Raw genomic sequence first — 17929 nt, forward strand, 5'->3', positions numbered from 1 at the left:
GTAGGCAGGGTTGTTTCTGTTTGGATCTTACCATTTCGGGATACCAAATGTGCACTCTCTGCTGCAAAAAAGGTTCTGATTACACTCGGACGAGCAGTTATTCCCCTATTTTCTCAATTTGAGACCATTTTTCATGCGTCAACCAATGTGCAGTTTCTAACCGGTGTTGTCCATATTAGTATTGGAGCTGCATGTTTTTTCTAAAAGATATGATACCTATAAACATTTTCTACATTCAAAAATTAATAGTAAATTGTTATGATTACTTTATTCGCGTATCCTGCCTTTTCTCAAAGTTGCTAGATCTTGATGGCCCTCATTGCAGTTCATGTCATCCCTTACATATTGTTAACACCGGATTGAACATCTAACTCCAACCTCTCAATGAATATTTCATATAATCATAAGCTGTTGAAATGCTGCAGCCCTATCAATTTATTGCGAGGTCAATGGCTGCTACATGTTGTACTTGTAGGTGACATTGATGAAGTTGTCGCAGTCTCCGGTGGGCAACCAACTGATGTCCACGCATTGGCCATCCACCCGAGCACCTGACACCATCATTCCATTGCCTGCACCCAACGTAAACGATTTTTTTTCTCAAATGCCAATCTGGAAAATGTCGGTTTTGAACTTGTGCCGGAAACTTAGTTCGTACGCTGTATCGGCCGATACGTATCAGCACATATTGGGCAAATCTAAAAGAAACTGAGCTTTATTATATATTGTTTTATTGAATTATCAGCCAATATGACACCAATGGGCCTCATATGGACGAGAAATTACATGTGTGTATAAACAAGGATGCTAACCAGCAGTAGATGATGCCGATTCTTATACCGTCGTTTCCAAAAGGATGCTCTTCTTTGATTGGTCTACGTGAAAAAAAGAAAAATATTTCAGGCTTCCGAAAAAAAATCTGTCGTTCATGTACAAAATTTCCTTCAAAAGACTAAAAATAATTAAGTGCTGCTGCGAACTCATTGGTACACATATCCAACCCAAAGCCCGTCTGTTGTTTCGATATTGGATTAATTGAAACAGAATTTGGTGAATGAGACTTTTTCAGATCAGGATCAGATTTGGACTAGCATAAAAAATGATCCTTAGTTCCAATTAGATGAAGAACTCACCTGAATGCACTTTTTTTACATGTAAATAGCCTCTTTGTTCTGCCCTGATCATATATATCCAATTTTCATTGCCCCAAGAGGCATAACATAACTGGTCGGCCCGACGTGCACAACATGTTATCAGTTTGATTACTATATGTTTTGATCGTATTTAAAAAATTAAATAATGGAAATAAATAAGTTACCTAAACCTGGAGTTCAAGATCATAAAAAAAAGTTAAGTTTGAATCAGCTTTGGAGTCCACAATTTCATAAAAAGATATAAGAAATGAATTCAAATTTTCATATGTTATATGACAATGCATAAAGTATATATATACTTTTATTACAGTAGTAGAGGGAATTTCTTGCCAAGCAAAGACGATTACGGCCCATCCGCCTAAAAACCCCATCCCCTTGTCCCCTAGAGTGCACTGGTGCTTAACGTTAAGCACAGGATGCTCATGGGAGTCGAATGAGTGATGCGCCTGCTAAGGGCCACCTGGCCGACCTAGCTATGCTGTCCCTAGAGCTTAGTACTTGAAGGGAGTTACAAAATACTGTTGCATGCAAGTCTGGAAATCCACATATTTTCCATGTAAACATGAAAGCATGCATGATTTCCATACATGAAATTAAACAAACTTGACTAAATGTACTCTATATTACCTGACAAATTAAGAGGTTTGATTATGGGTGTTTCAAACTGAAGAAGGTCATGTCTTCAACACAGTATAATCTGGTAAAGGTCATCCTTTTAACTATAAAATTTTGTTGAAAGGATACCTATATTTAAGGCCACAGCTAGCGTTCAAATATTTCTTTTAAGAAAACAGAAAACAATATCATCAAGCATGTTAAAAATACAATTGAGAAATCTTGAAAATACAAAGTTCTTTCTATGTCAGTCTTCTTCTAATCAGAAATGTTTGGATGTATCTTGCTAGTAAATAACCGTATATATATTTCATAATTTCTCTCATGAATATTGTGGATGCCCATATTCTAACAGTTACAAATTAGTAATTTTCCTAATAAAATGATTTAACAAAGACTGTAGGATAGAGCAGAAACAACCGAATGAGTTCTTACGAACTAATGTGGAATACAACATTAATTTACGGGTTGCTGTCTTAAGGTAATGGCAGGTTGGCTATTACATAGATATAACCTATTATTGGAACTACGCCATATCTGCGCTGCATCAAAAGTAATGTAATAAGCTCATATTGACGTTGCAGAGTGTCAACTGAGGCAAGGCAGTAAATGCTTCATTCAGAAATAGTTTTCAGAGCATTCATTGGATTCCTCCTGCAATGTCCTCCAGGTAACCATCATTTGCCTTTATAATTCCTACTTTTCTGAAACGCCTTTCAAATATCAGATGGGAATCTGTAACCCTTGTCAGAAAATATGAAAGTTATCCGTTGGGGCCATTTATTTGCACAACAGAATTCCAGAAGAAGAGCAATTCAAGAAGTGCAAAAATTTTCTAAAGGGCGCCAAGCTTCTTCATACAGGATTTGCAGGAGTGTAATTGGGCGGAAGATGGTACTGAGGGGTGCTCTTGTGCCTTCTCCTGCGGTTGTCCTCGTCTTCATCTACCATGACATGATGGTGATCTCCCAAGGTCTGTTACTGAAGCTTTTTCGCTTGATCAGATTTTCTTTTATCTACTTACAGAGAAGGTGCTTTAGATGATGCTCTTATAGTCGAAAATTCTACTGTTCAAGTGCTTTTTCCGTGATATTGATTCAGAGGATTTTAGCTCCACGTCATCCCTCATTTTCATAGTCTTTTACAACCATATTGTTTGTCAAATTAGACTCACAGTTGGTCGATTTTGTTCTACCACTTCTCTCTCTCTCTCTCTCTCTCTCTCTGTGTGTGTGTGTGTGTGTGCGTTTGCAGGCGATGGGCGAGAGCTGTGGGCTGGAAAAACTGCACTCTAAGGCTTCCTACCACGGTGATCTGTGAGAATGCGCCATGCAACTCCTGGTGTGCAGACGCATACAGGTATGGAGTTTTGCGGTCTGTGACAACATTATGTGCTGCAACTGCACCATCTCTTGTTTTGTGAATGCCAACCAATGCTGATCCCTCTCCTTCTTTCTCCATCCACTCCACAGACCAATAAAAACTTGTACAAATTAGTGCTGCATGCTTCATTCCCAACGTACTTAATTTCCCACCATATCAATGGATCATTATATAGGAAAAATTTAGTGTCTTGGTGAACTACTTTCTGTGTTTGTGTTAATGCACGGTTTGTTTTTTAGTATCTAGGTAACGTTGCCTTGGGAAGGGTCCCAGCCAGTAGTCCCACCACAACTATTGATTATGACTAGTCTTTTGGATTAGATGTGCAACCGTGGAATATTTGGATTAGGGTTTGGCAAATGAAACATTTTGTAAGTGCTTTATAAATTTCTTTTAAAGATTGAGACATATTCATAGATAGACATCTAGTTCTGGTGTTTGGATAGATTCATGGAACATTCTAATAATATTCCAGGTCATTTGATAGAATACTTTACAAGTATTTTATGAATCTACTTCAAAGATTGAAGAAGCTTCATGGAACACTAAAACTAGGCACCTATATATTTAGGTCAATCTTTGGAGTAGATGTATGAAACACTCACAAAGAGTTTTATTTGCTAAATAATCTTTAAGAAATTGTTTAGCATCAAGGGTATCACCAGAGTGTCTCATGAACCTCCCTCAAGAATGAGACAGGTTTATGGAACACTATAATTAATGTCTCATGAATCTATCTCAAAATTGAGACATATTCATAAATACACTCATAGAATACATCTGCAGGGCCCGTTTGACAATGGATATAATAACAGACTATTCCATGAATCTGGCTTCATAGTGTTTCATGAATCAACCTCATCTTTGAAATAAATTTACGAGACAGTTTGTACTAGCGTTGCCATTGTAAGGCAATTACTAACTTACCTAAAAATTGGGTAGGTTAGTGGAAATTGGGGCAGGTTATTGAGATGGTATGTTACAGTACTATTAACTAAATGACCCCTAAATGTATGATTTTGAATAAAAAAAGTTAAAAGTTTGAAGTTTTTTTTTTTTGTTTAAAATGACGGTAGTTAAGCCCCCACCACCAAGGTTGGTAAATTAAATTCACATTTAATTCCTCTTACCATTTGTTCAAAACCTGTGCTAGGTGTAATGGCGATCGTTAATGAGTAAAAGTTTTGATCTTCAAGCATAGTTGCACACTTTTTAGTGCAGCTCCATTCCACAAGATTTTCTGCTTTATTAATAAATTAAGGAGAAATAATTGACATAAAATTAACTAAAGCAAGGTACACTAGACGTGAACCTCTTCGATAGTTTGGTAATAAATTAATGAAAGTTCAACGTCTTGTGTACTGCCTACAAGTTTGCACCCAGGCCTACTCCGGACCTTCGCCTGAGCCATCCACAAGAAGGCCTGCATAAAAAGATAAGGGTACCAACGGTTCGAACCCAGTTTGTAATTTGAATTTGATTAGTCAGATCTGGATAAGAAGAGATGAAATCTAATTAATTTGATCTACAAATTATGTTTTTATAACAAGTATTCTCACCGGGTGCATGATAGACCATAGATCCTCCGTGCTCATGCATCTCTTAGAAGCTAAAGGTGAGTGCGCCGACGCTTCTTCTGGAGAAGCGCTGCTAAACTCGCCGACCAAGAAACCAAAGAATTTCTCAGGCGAAAACAAGAAGAGAATAAAGAAATCGGATTCCAATTGCGGAGATCTCTTACAACAAACTCCAACCGCCAGCAGTTTTGTTTATTTAATCTCAACCTTCCCTCCCTTTCCCTCTCAAATTTGCTCTCTCTCCAAGAAGGAATTCTCCCTCGGGTTCAGCTATAGCTATCTCAGCCATGGCGTTCTCTTCTTACGCCCACCTTCTTCTCCTGCTTTCCCTCTTCACGCCCGCCTTCTGCTTTCGCCACCCAGATGTTGCTGTTGACGTCCGACAGCCGCCGCCGCCGCGGCCGCCTCCCTCTCTCCACCACCACCTGGCCTCCGTTCTTTCCTCCCTCGGTTACCAGCAGCTCGCCTCTGCCGCCTCTTCCATCTGTGACCCCACTTTCTTCTCCCCCTGGGACCTCCCCGCCACTGTCTTCGCCCCCTCCGACGGCCTCGTCAATGCCTCCACCTTCCTCGTTAATGAGCACATAGTCCCCGGCATCTTCACCCTCCGCATTCTCTCCAGGATGAAATCCGGCACCCTCCTAGGGACCATGAGCCCCGGCCGGTGCCTCGCCTTCACGTCCCAGGACAACGCCACCACCGGCACCCTTCTGGTGAACTCCGTCCCCATTGTGAAACCCGACATGTACAACGACGGCGAACTCGTCGTTCACGGGATCGGATTCCCATTTGCTCCGCTCTCCCCCTCTTCTTGTGAACATCCCACCACCGTCACCACTGCCACGACTACCGCCACCTCGACGTCCACCATCGACTTTCCTGTCACCGTCGATCCGTACGTCCACCCATCGCCGGCGTTCGTCATGAGCCTGATGCTCCGCGACGCGATGAGCCGCCTCAGAGAGAGAGGCTACAGCATCCTGGCCCTCGCCATACGGGTCAAGTACGTCGAGCTCGTGGACCTCCACAACGTGACGGTCTTCGCACTCGACGACTCCTCCATCTTCTCCGGCGGCCACGCCTATGTCAGTAACTTCCGGTTCCACGTAGTGCCGAACCGACTCCTCACACACGACGACCTGATGGCGCTACCACTGGGCTCCCTCTTACCGACCCTGCTTAACGGGGAGAGGTTGGTCGTCACGAGTGCCGGCACCGGCGCCCGCATCAACTACGTGCCCCTCCGCTCACCGGACCTGCTGCGTAACCTGAACGTCGTGGTCCACGGTATCTTCCTTCCGTTTCCCCACCTTCACCAGGAACTTTCCGTCCAAAGCGCGTTCAGCAACGCTGCCTTTCGCTCGCCGGCGTCTGCTCCGGAGGGCGAAGACGAGCCCTGCTGCACTGCTGCACCGATTGCACGACGGAGCGTACTCTTCGACGGTCTGAGCATGACAGTTTCTTCGGAAGATGATATTCTTTGAAGCTATTGAAAGGAGTTCTTGATCAACCTATCCTTCTTGTCTTGCAATTAATCATCCTTTCTTTCTTTTCCTGTCTCAGTTTACTTCTTGTGAGATCTTGTTGGTGCAGTGAAGCTTGTTCCTATACGTGAGTAGTCGTGTAACGTCTCATATAAAGATCGCCTGTGTGAGAGTTCCTTCCCAACTTTGATAGGAATTGTTTCTGGCGTTTTCTTTTCGTTTTCACTTGCACGTTCTCGAATCCATCTTCGCCATGATATTCATGGCGTTCAGTATTTCCATCCTTCCATGTGTGTGTGTGTGTGTCTATATATATATATATATATATATATATATATATATATATATATATATATATATATATATATATATATATATATATAGAGAGAGAGAGAGAGAGAGAGAGAGAGAGAGTTGGATTTATATCTGTTTGGCATCAGTTATATCAGTCCAATTTTCTGTCCGAGAAGCGTGGCCATGACAGAATATTAGAATCCAGGACTTACCCTGCCTCTTAAAGACAGAAGTCTTCTCTATGGCTGTTTACAAGCTAGTTTTCTCTGTTCATCACACATAATTCATTTTTTGGAATGAAAATTCAATTTCTGCCTTGAGTTGTCAATTTATCTCTGGAGCAAATTGATCGCCCGGGAGAGCTGCAGGTAGCAGATCCTCCTTTCTGATACATGGGCATCTCTAACTTGAAGGTCTTTTTCAGTCTTCTCCCTAGCCATGTGGATGAATTCATGTTGGATATGTAATTGAGTGTTGCCCTCATCGGTGAACTCCATATTTGGTTGCATTTTGTAGAGAAGCCAGCCAGTCACTAGATCAGATCAAAGATTAGATGAGGCTTGAACATTCAAATTTCATAATCGAAGAAAGGATTTACTTTTAAAATTGACTAATTTGGGATCTAAATTCAGCCGGAAGTTCCATAAATTTTGAGCGGAACTGGTTCCGAGGTGTCAAGTTCTTGTTCGGAAATCCAGCTCACTCACACCCAAGTAGATTTATAACCAGAAAATTGTATTTTTGTACCTCGGCCACTCTCTAAACTTAATGATTGGGAAAAAAAGGGGGACAATAAGATCATTAATTACCTAATTAATGGCATCATACAAATTTCTAGATGATAAACATTTTGTCTCGTTTGTGAACCCTACCTCATTAAAGGGGATCAACAATAAATATCTCTACTTTTATCAATGAGCTGCCCAATGGGCTTGGATCAGAAGCCCAGTCTAACTAAATGTGGTTAACAGAGTCCGAACAGAATCTGAATCTGACAAATATCTGAATCTAATATACATAAAAGTATATAATTCGTTAAGCAATGTCCCATCTAAATTCATCTATAGAAGTGCATTCCGTGGTACTCTGTTAGGTTGTATTTGTAAACCCTACATTCGAGCCAAATCTCACCTGTTTGTACACCTAATCAACTGGTTCTAACATGGCCATACTCTATTATCTCCCATGAATGTGCTGCAATTCAGTTTGGCATTGTTAGTTCATGTTCCTTACTGAGAGAGGAAGTGTGAATATGGTTCAAATATAAAGTCTTAAGAACCTTTCTTCTCCAACAGCCTCTATTTATACTGACATGATTCAGATCATGATCCAGCCAACAGAGCCAAGACCAATGCAATGACTTGGTTATGTGTCCATAGCCATGATACGGTCGATATAACTCACTGATCGAATTTATATTACCGTATACGAAGACCGGTGTCCGACTGATCCTTTCCTGAATAATCTTAATTAACTCTGCCACAAGATCAGTAACACAAGTGTCCTGATGTATTTAAGATGCATGCCTTCATAAAAAGGATGAGTCTCATGAGAGGGTTAACATCACTATTAATGTTGTTGGGTGAAGGAAGCCCAAACCCAATTTAAAAAACCCAAATCCAATTTCACATGCTAATATTTTTTTCATAGACATGGACCCTGCAAAGAATGCTGCTTGGTGCACTGTTAAAGTGTTCTCTGCAGAATGCAACACTGATTCCAACATATGGAGGCAGCCAAATTATGCAAACTGAAGGCAGATTTAGGGTTATTTAGTGTATGCATTTTCTGCTAACCCTTTTTATTCACATATCACAAGACAATGACTAGCATGTTCACATATATCTTGAAGTCCAAGGAGTTTGTCTTTCTTTTCACAAGCTGGGATATATAGGCAGACTCCTACCAGTTTATGTCAAGAGATCAATGTATTAAGTTTTTGGTCTCTTTGGTCTTGAAGGGTCTTTTTCCAACCAACCAACAGATAATGGAAATAGTTCTTCTTGGCAATTGCATTCTCATTGTGTTATATTAACTTCTGAACTTATTTTATCACTACATTTTAAGATCAATTGATCATATTTTTCTCAGACTGGGGATTACTCCAAGCTCATAAGCCACCTACTAGAAGGGCTTCATCTAAAAACCTGGTGTCTCTTCTTTACAGTGCCCAACACACTTGGAAAGAATGTGTTTAATTTAATTTGTAATTTCAACTATAAACTGACCTGGTCTGGACATATTCTAATGCCATTATTTACAAATTATCGGCATCTTTCCTAACAGATCGGACTTCGGAGTACCACTCTTAAATGCTTCTTTTGCATCACTCCCACCACCTAGCCTGGTGGGTAATTCTCTTGTTAGCAAGCGTTTGTAATCTTTGAAATTACTGCCTTGTAGACATAATTAATCCTATGATCACATTTTCACATTTTAGAAATACAGGTGCTATTTGTGACACTATAAGCTCATCAGAGGCTTCATACAAGGCCATACATTAAGAAAAAATTCTCTTTTCAGCTCTACTATAAACTGATCTTCAGAGATATTTTACTGTGAATATCAGCAATTTTCATGGCAGCTTGGACTACAGTGATCGTGCCTGAACCATTTTAAGGAAGGCTAGCTATGGGGACCCTACTGTCAATATATATATATATTCAGCAATTTTCATGGCAGCTTGGACTACAGTAATCGTGCCTGAACCATTTTAAGGAAGGCTAGCTATGGGGACCCTACTGCCAATATATATATATATATATATATATATATATATATATATATATATATATATATATATATAGAGAGAGAGAGAGAGAAGACAGGAGTAATTTTGGTGGAGGAGCGGCCCATTGAACAGTGAGTAGGAAGTCAGATTCCAGAAGTTCATTAAAAACTGAGGGGTCACCCTCACGCATTGTTTGGTGGAGTTCATTAAAAAGGGGGGAAGGGCATGACTGCCCTTCATTGTTGGTGCACGCTACACATCCTCACACGTGAAGAAGCAGAAGCTTTTCTTAAACAAAACCAGCAAGGGGAGGCAAAGAAGCAGAAAAGCTAAGTCTTCTCAGGTTTTACAGAGCCCTAGAGTTCTTGTGAATGCCCCAAAGCACCCATCATGAATCATGTGATCTTCATTTAAGAAGCTCTAGATCTCGCTGTCCCACCTCCCACCTTGTTCATCAATAAATACCAAATTCAAGAAGATCCCACTATCCACTACTTGAGCAATCCCACTCGTTATTTTCCCGGCCACCGTCAAGCTTCTCAGTCCCCCCCCGCCCCCCAGTCGTTTTGCCTTCAAAATTCTCAAACGTTCAAGGCACAGTAGTACATATGAAGAATTTCTTCTTCTTCTTCTTCTTCTTCTTCATCTCCTCCTTCAGTGCAACCACACTTGTCGTTTCTGTGCTTCTTGGGCTCACAGTGGGAGATGCTACCGCTCGCGTTATGCACTACGTTGGTGAGCATATATATAATTCCCTTCACTCTTTGAATACCAACAAGAGCTCCATTGTTCCAAACAATGGTTGTTTGGATTTACGGGCTTGAGAGTGGAAGGATAGTTTTAATACCCCGGCTGCCTAATTCCAGCTTGCCACTGAAAGGATCTTTGCTTTATTTCTTTGGAGTTTGGCCTCGCTTGTCTGACTGCTGTCATGGCGTAGGGCTGCTGCTAGATGTAACCCCAAGAACATGGTTCCTGTCACTTCTTCTCCTCATTCCCGTATTCATGCCCTTTTCGAAAACTCTTTGCTGCGAGCTGTTTTCATCATAATTTTGGACACATTCAGCATGTTCCGTTTCCTTGAAACAGATCTTTGAAATTTTTATGTTCCTTAAGCTACAGATTTTCGTTTTGCAAAAGGTTAAATGCTCATTTTCTGGAAAACTGATTACATTATAAGGTTGGCTTCAGAGATTTTAGTGCTAATCTACACGAAATGGCTATGTCCATAAAATCTGTGTGGGGCATTTCGATAGAAACAACTCTGGATACCTCATGTAGAGTGGAGACAAACGAAGATACTGAGGATGAAGGCCACATAAAATAAACTAGTTTGTGTAGGAAAGGGTTTAAGTTCATTTTTTAGTTAATTTTTCTCTGTTTTATGCTACGTCGTTCCTGACAATTTCATGGAATTTTTGCCCAGATGGACCACATCGCTTGACAAGGGATACCAATTTGGCTTTGGAGGTGCAGCATGTAATGTTATTATCATGTTCCAGTCCTTTTATCTTCTTATTTGCTTTTCTTTTCCACTTTGCTTTCAAATGATAGTATTGTTTATTGGTTTTAGAAGCATCGGCTTCAGTTTCTCAGCCAACTGCATAGATAGACGCTGAAACCGATGGGTGGATCAGTTTTTCCTTTACTCCATGTGCTGACTTTTAGAATTTTCTAACGTGGGTGCACATATTTATCTGCATGAAATCAACAAATCAGGAGGGGAAAATGGAGAAAGGAGTAGCAGCAGCAGCAGTATTAGAAGATGATCCCACCGGTTCAAGCCTCCCAGACTGCTCTCATGCATGTGGCGCTTGCTTTCCATGCAAAAGAGTCACTGTCAGTTTCAAGTGTTCCACTACGGAACCATGTCCCGTAGTTTACAGATGTCTGTGCAAAGGAAGGTTTTTTCATGTCCCTTCAACTTGAACCACATGTACCAAATCTTACTAATATGAACTACCTCTTTATCTTTACATCTTTCTCTTTTTCTCTAACTGCAGTTCCAGCACAGTTGCAGTAAGTTAAACGTCAAAGAATCATGAGATGCACCATTGAATTAAAGCTGATGGATGCGCAATAAGTTTGCATATTGAAAACATTTTAGTGCCTTTATGAGATGAAATTTAAGGAAGGAGTTATGTGGTTCCCTTCCTGAGAATCAAGTTTAAGATTTTGCGGTATTCAAATTCGATATCAATGTGATCCACGATCAGCGCGCATCACGCAAAATTACTTAATGAAACAACTTAAATTTCTCGAGATGTAACTTATTTTTTTATCTTCTAAGTCTTCTTGAACTGTTTCTTTCAGGAAAAAATTTTACTTGTTTTAAATTTGAGTGACGAAGGTTGAAATTTTGTCTATAGCAGTAAAGGTTTTGAGGGTGGAACTATCCTTCTTAAAGGGGAGTAACTGATCATTGCCTTTCCTAAAAGGGACAGAAACACATGGTTCTTATCATCAGTTCTTACTCATGAGATGTAAACGAGCTGGTATACTGCAAGTACTGATGCCCGCAGTAAGGAGGATGCGTTACACTGAACTGTTAAAATTAACTTTCTCATGATTTCGAAACTCACAGGAATGCTCTCAGAGAAGCCGTGTGCAGTGAGGTCCTGTCGCACACAAAAGCTGCAGAATACTGAGGCCACTAGAAAAATTAAGTTCACCCATCGATTTTGATCTCCCTGAAAAGTCGGGAACAGAAGAAACCGATCGTCTTTGAATGCATTGAAAGAGTTTTTAATTTCAGCGGCGCTGCCAAACGTTAGCTCTAGAGAATAAGGCAGTTTTATTCACAAACTCCTCCAGATTTGATGCTGGTGGGCGAGGTTGCAATCTAATTATCTTGCTAAGAACTTAAGATATGTAAAAGTTGACAAAATGAAAGAAAAAACTAAGTACGTGCATTCCCGAAATTAATCTGGTAACGTCTCAATCTCAAGACTCCAGGTCTTCTTAATTTCTGTCTTTTTCACTTATTTAATAAAGAGAAGATCTTTCGGCCAGTAGTAACCATGCAGCTAATCTTTCTCCAAGTCATTTAATTTGCTAAAGACCCAAACGTACCCCTACATATTAGCTGCACATAGATACAGCAGCCTTAATTAATTAGTAATTATAAACATGTATCTTTGCCTTTTACATGATAATTAAGAGACATTGGTTCTTCATTTAACTTATTCGCAAGTGTCTTCAATTAAATCCTGCAGGTTTTTATGTTGTTCAGATGTCCATCTTGTTTTCTAATATCTGGACATGACATCCATCCTTCCTCTACCACCAGCCACATGATTAGATCAGGGGCAGGGCCCCCTAGGCCATGGCTCCACCCCAACCAAATGAAAAAATAAAAAATATAGTGTAAAAATTGTTTTTTTTTTTTTTGCTTTTCAAGTATTTTTTTAGTGTCAGTTGAGTATGGCCCTACCCAAATCCAACCCACAAAACCTAGCCCCCATTTTGGCCCGCTCTTGAAGAAAATCCTAGCTATGCTCCTAATTCAAATGATCAAGATATTGATATAGGTCGGGTGGCAATTAATGTAAAAAGACATACTTTTCACCTGTTATTGTTCCTTAATATCATATATATAACTTTTATTCCAAAAAGTTAGTTGCACAGATGTGATTATTTACACCAAGAACCTAAGGATTGACTCAAAAGTAAGCAAAAATTATTTGGACCTTGGGTTTTTTAAAACCTCATAAAAGTTTATCGATTGGACAAAATTAAGAAACCATGTCTTTTAGGGCGTGTGTGTGTGTGTATCAGTGTATACTGCTACACTTCCTTTTGTTATAAAAACACTTGGATATAGATATCTTTTATTTAACTTCCAAAATCATCCATGTCTTTTTTAGTTGTCTCATGAATCATCCTTAAGTAAAAGGCTCTAAGGCAGAATTTCAGTCAAACTTAGCACTTTCTGTCAATCGATCAATTTTAATGTGGTTTTCTTTTAAGAATGATTCTGTCCAAAGTAGAGAACCAATTATATAGAGACCTTAGAATCCAGATGTTGCTTGGAAAATGGCTAATAAGACGATGATGAGTAAAGATCTAAATCATAACAATAATCTATGTGAGATTTAAGTAAATTGAAAAGAAGTCAAAAGCTTTTAGAAAAAGAAATTTTCTCAATAATAAAATGGGTCGTCCTTTCCGAAGCTAACAGATTTTCTTGGCTGGTGGGTCTCAGCATTAATGGTTGGCAAAGAATTATTGGGTCATCTCTTTTAATTCATGCCATTGTCCGGCTTCAACTCCTCCTCCATTATTATTAACCGAGTCTTCTCTTTCATCTCTTATTGTTCGAAAAGATGGAGAGAGACTCATCTTCCCACCTCGGAAGTCGGGGTACTAATTGCCATTTAAAAAATTAAAAAATCACTACTAGTATTTTTGACAGTATGAATCAAATTCACTAAGTGGCTTTTACTTAGTAAACATATTGCATATATTATGTATAAATAAAAGAGAAGTATGTGCACTGATTAAATATATCAATTATGTCCAACTTCAACTCCATGGAGTGCACCCGACCTCAATGACCCAGAAGAGTAGGATTCACGAGACACTGTCACTCCGACAAGCCTGTAGCGGATTCCGTAGAAAAAAAAATAAGATATATTGGAGAGAAGATTTCTGAAGAAGTTGTTTATCGGCCACTAAACCGATACGTCCTGAAGCGTCTGGTTCCGCATCACGAGGTTGCCTTTCGTTCTCACATAAATCCTTCACCGTTTTCTCGGTGTTGTCGTGGCTGTTGCTTGGCTTTCCCTCTGCTTGTAGTGGCGTTTCTCATCTGAAGGATGATGCTTGGCGAGAAGTGGAGACGACGCTATCAATTTATCCAGTGATGTGCGGATCCTCCGCGACCTCTCTCTCTCTCACTCTCTCAGCGTAAACCATGAACAGCTTGCTTCCCAACCCAAACGCTAAGCCGCCACGAGAATGCCTCTAACGAGTCTAGCCCTTGTTGTCACCGCCCCCCACCACCATCCCGGTCTCATTCTGCAGCCATCCTTCCGGCAACCACAGAGAACGGGCGTCAACATTCGCTGCCCATCTCCCGCTGACGCGTTTCTGCTACCACCTATTAAAAGAAGGATCGTTTCTGCCCACACCAGAGCCAAGAGGAGGGCCCCGAAAACCCCAAGACTAGAATCAGAAGCAGAAGGGCTCGTTCGGATTCTGCTGAAGAATTTTAATGGCGAGAAACCACTTCTCTCTGTGCTGCAGAAGTACGTGAAGCTCATTCGAACAGAGCATTGCTTCCTGCTGTTCGAAGAACTTGGTAAGAGGGACAAATGGCTTCAATGCCTGGAGGTGCGGTGACCATCTTCTTGTTTTTCCTTGTCTTCCTTATTTCGCCTTTTTCTGTCATCCTCCTCCTTTCGGAGGTCCTTTCTTTGTGTTAGAAGCCAGTTTTTTTTTTTTCGTTTAGCTTTCTTGGATTATGCTTGTAGCTAATATTATTAGTCGATTGCTGTCGTAGAAGAATTTCAGCTGAACCACGTACGTTAAGGTAGTCCTATATTGGTGTTTCCTTTCTTTTAGTGGGTATGTAGATTTTTCGATGCACTCATTTCTCCAAAATCAGGTAACCCGTCTTATCCGGTTATCTTGGCGAGGGGGCGTACGAAGCAAATCGGTTACCCATTTTGTTTGCGGAGAAAGGCGTTTCTGCAGCAATTCTTCTGAACCTTGTCTGAAATTTTCAAAACCACCCTTTTTTATGCTTATGAGATTATGTACCTGAATTGCTCCCAGGTATTCAGGTGGATGCAAAAGCAAAGATGGTATCTTGCAGATAATGGGGTTTACTCCAAGTTGATATCTGTAATGGGGAAGAAAGGCCAGACTCGAATGGCTATGTGGTTGTTCTCTGAGATGCGAAGTAGCGGTTGTCGGCCTGATACTTCTGTGTATAATGCATTGATTACCGCACACTTGCACTCCAGGGACAAAACTAAGGCTCTGGCAAAGGCCTATGGATATTTTGAAAAGATGAAGGGCATGGAAAGATGCAAACCCAATGTTGTTACCTACAACATTCTTCTGAGGGCGTATGCTCAGGCCGGAGATGTTAGTAAAGTTGAAGCGCTGTTTAAAGATCTTGAGGAAAGTATTATTTCAGCTGATGTTTATACATACAACGGGGTTATGGATGCATACGGGAAAACTGGAATGATTGCGGAAATGGAATCTATATTACAGCGGATGAAGAGCCACCAATGCCGGCCAGATATAATCACATACAATTTACTTATTGATTCTTACGGGAAGAGGCAGATCTTTGACAAGATGGAGCAAGTCTTTAAGAGTCTACTGCGATCTAAAGAGAAACCTACGCTGCCTACTTTCAACTCAATGATAATCAATTATGGAAAAGCCCGACTGAGAGAAAGAGTAGAATACATTTTTACAAAGATGGTAGAGTTAGGCTATTCACCAAGCTATATCACGTATGAAAACTTGATTACAGCATACGGGTACTGTGATAACGTGTCCAGAGCTAGAGAGTTATTTTTTGAAATGATGGACTCTGGTAAGGAGATGCATGTTTCAACACTTAACGCCATGCTTGATGTCTACTGTAATAATGGTTTACCTGCGGAAGCAAGCTTGCTCTTGGAATATGCCCGTACAAAGAGTTTGCTTCCTAATGCTTCAACGTATAAACTTCTATATAAGGCATACACAAAGGCAAATATGAAGGACCTTCTACAGGAATTGCTTAAGCAGATGGACAGTGATGGTGTCATTCCAAATAAGAAGTTCTTTCTGGAGGCTCTGGGAGCCATTACATCTTCAGAGACTGATTCTCTTCCTAATAAGGATGTACAGAACACAAGCACGTTAGATCTGAGCAGTCAAAGGGACTCTGCTTTTCTATGTTGATAATGTCGTTATTTTGGGAACTTTTTCATCATTAGCTTAAAATTGTCTAGGCAATTGTGATGATTCTGCATCGATATGCTGTAATGGATGATGAAAGTGAATCTTTTCTTGTTTTCAAATTTGAAGAATCATGTCCTACCTAAAGCAGTTGAAGTAGAGCTCTAACCCGTATTGGATACTGAGAAAAGGAAATAACTACTTATTCAGAATATTACTTCTTACTTTCAGTCTCTGGATCATTAAACAAGGTGATGAAGTGGATTTTATCAGGAAAAAGAAGAGGTACATGCTCAACCCTGGGCATGTTTCCAGTTGTATTATCTATGTGACTTTGTCAGGACTTCTGCAACAATATCCTTACTCATTGCTGGAATTATATTTCTGAATAATATTTCCAAGACCAGTTGTTCTAGAAGAAGGGACTTCAATTTTGATCGGGTGGATATCACCTATAAGGTACCTATATATCTAATAAACAACCCTTTTCATGTGGTGTCACTTGTATTTTAATTTGATGGGTTTCTTTTTGTCCACTTCTATAATAATTAAGAGGATGGGTCCATAAAGTTTCTTCTGTTTAAACCTGCACACATGCCCAACAATCTTGCTTAATGAATCATAAGCTCAATGTTATCCTGAACATGTGCCTGTGAGCAACTAAGTTTCTTTGTCTAGGACAAGTACCATGAAGGAAAATAAAATTGGAGATCCCTTCGGTTATCTTCACTAAATGTTTCAAGGCTGAAAGAATACTAGGTTATCCATTCAAAAGTATTGAAAAATGGTCAAACTCTCCAAGAACGGCTGAGGTGACGGTGACCGCGAATCGCCAAATGTGTCCAATGCAAACATATTGGTGATTCTTCACCTACATCATTAGATATGCTGCAGAATGTGATAATATGCTTGGATAGGGAATTCTTATATAGCATGTGCCATGCCTACACGTGCAAAGAAGTGACCAAAGGGTAACTGTCTTCTATGGTTCTATGATGTTATTAGGCTACATGCAAGTGACTGATGAATGACTGTTCCACCAGGGTATAAGCTGAACAAGGGGAGGCATACATTCGGAGGGTTGAACTTTTTAGAACTGCGAAATGGGTATTTTCGACAAGAGTCTGCCCATAGTTATATGTCTGAAAAAGATTGGCATTTCACTATGTCCAACTGCTTTCTTGTGGTCATTCATATGCAGGCACTTTCTTTGAATCCTTTAGCATGTGTAGGTCCATCAAATCAAATATGTGATTTCTAAACTATTCTGGTATTCATACTTTCAACGGATTAGGAGAGATTCCATTTATGAGCTTTCCCTAATCTTACATCTGAGATATATGTAGGAAATCATGCATACTCTGACATGCAGCGACAGGCAGAGAGAGGGGGCCCTGCTTGTGCGGCACATAATGGGAATCACTATGATACATGCTTAATCTCATAGATTCTTAGTTTGAAATTGTGTACTTCTTCTTGTCCTGACTGGAGAATTGATGAGTTTATTTAGATGTGAAACTAGCAAACCTATTTCACTTATCCATCAAAACCTGTTTCTTCTCCTTTCGTTATTTTTAACTGTTTTATATCAGAGATCTTTCTAGGATTTAAATGTGGTAATTTCCACTACATTATTTCTGCTATTCTGTGTCTTTTTCTTCATTCATTCCTGAAAGTCCTTCCGGCAGTTGTTTTACACCACAAGTTTGTGGGGACTTGATGAGAATCCATATCCTGAAAATTATCATCCTCCTTCACTCATTATCTGCAATGAAATTTAATGAT

At 40.0% G+C, this 17929-nt stretch overlaps 3 protein-coding genes across 4 annotated transcripts; all 3 read left to right on the forward strand.

Moving 5' to 3' along the window:
- The first annotated feature begins 5016 nt into the window (after positions 1–5016).
- Positions 5017–6213, forward strand: LOC116262652 (fasciclin-like arabinogalactan protein 21). Its single transcript, XM_031642137.1, has one exon. The coding sequence runs from the start codon at positions 5017–5019 to the stop codon at positions 6211–6213; it is 1197 nt and encodes a 398-aa protein (XP_031497997.1).
- Positions 6214–9558: 3345 nt separating this feature from the next.
- On the forward strand, positions 9559–11214 carry LOC116263183 (protein EPIDERMAL PATTERNING FACTOR 2). Of its 2 annotated transcripts, none has more exons than XM_031642810.2 (3): positions 9559–9973; positions 10665–10717; positions 10958–11214. In XM_031642810.2, the coding sequence occupies exons 1-3, from the start codon at positions 9847–9849 to the stop codon at positions 11165–11167; spliced, it is 390 nt and encodes a 129-aa protein (XP_031498670.1). In that variant the 5' UTR covers positions 9559–9846; the 3' UTR covers positions 11168–11214. The 2 variants fall into 2 exon arrangements, with proteins under 2 accessions (XP_031498670.1, XP_031498671.1); XM_031642811.2 differs by having other exon boundaries at positions 10665–10708.
- A 2657-nt stretch (positions 11215–13871) lies between these two features.
- Positions 13872–16275, forward strand: LOC116262026 (pentatricopeptide repeat-containing protein PPR5 homolog, chloroplastic). The gene is made up of 2 exons (XM_031641025.2): positions 13872–14572; positions 15017–16275. The coding sequence occupies exons 1-2, from the start codon at positions 14198–14200 to the stop codon at positions 16145–16147; spliced, it is 1506 nt and encodes a 501-aa protein (XP_031496885.1). The 5' UTR covers positions 13872–14197; the 3' UTR covers positions 16148–16275.
- Positions 16276–17929: the final 1654 nt, after the last annotated feature.

Source organism: Nymphaea colorata, chromosome 10, assembly GCF_008831285.2.
Source record: "Nymphaea colorata isolate Beijing-Zhang1983 chromosome 10, ASM883128v2, whole genome shotgun sequence".
NCBI classification, from domain to species: Eukaryota; Viridiplantae; Streptophyta; class Magnoliopsida; order Nymphaeales; family Nymphaeaceae; genus Nymphaea; species Nymphaea colorata.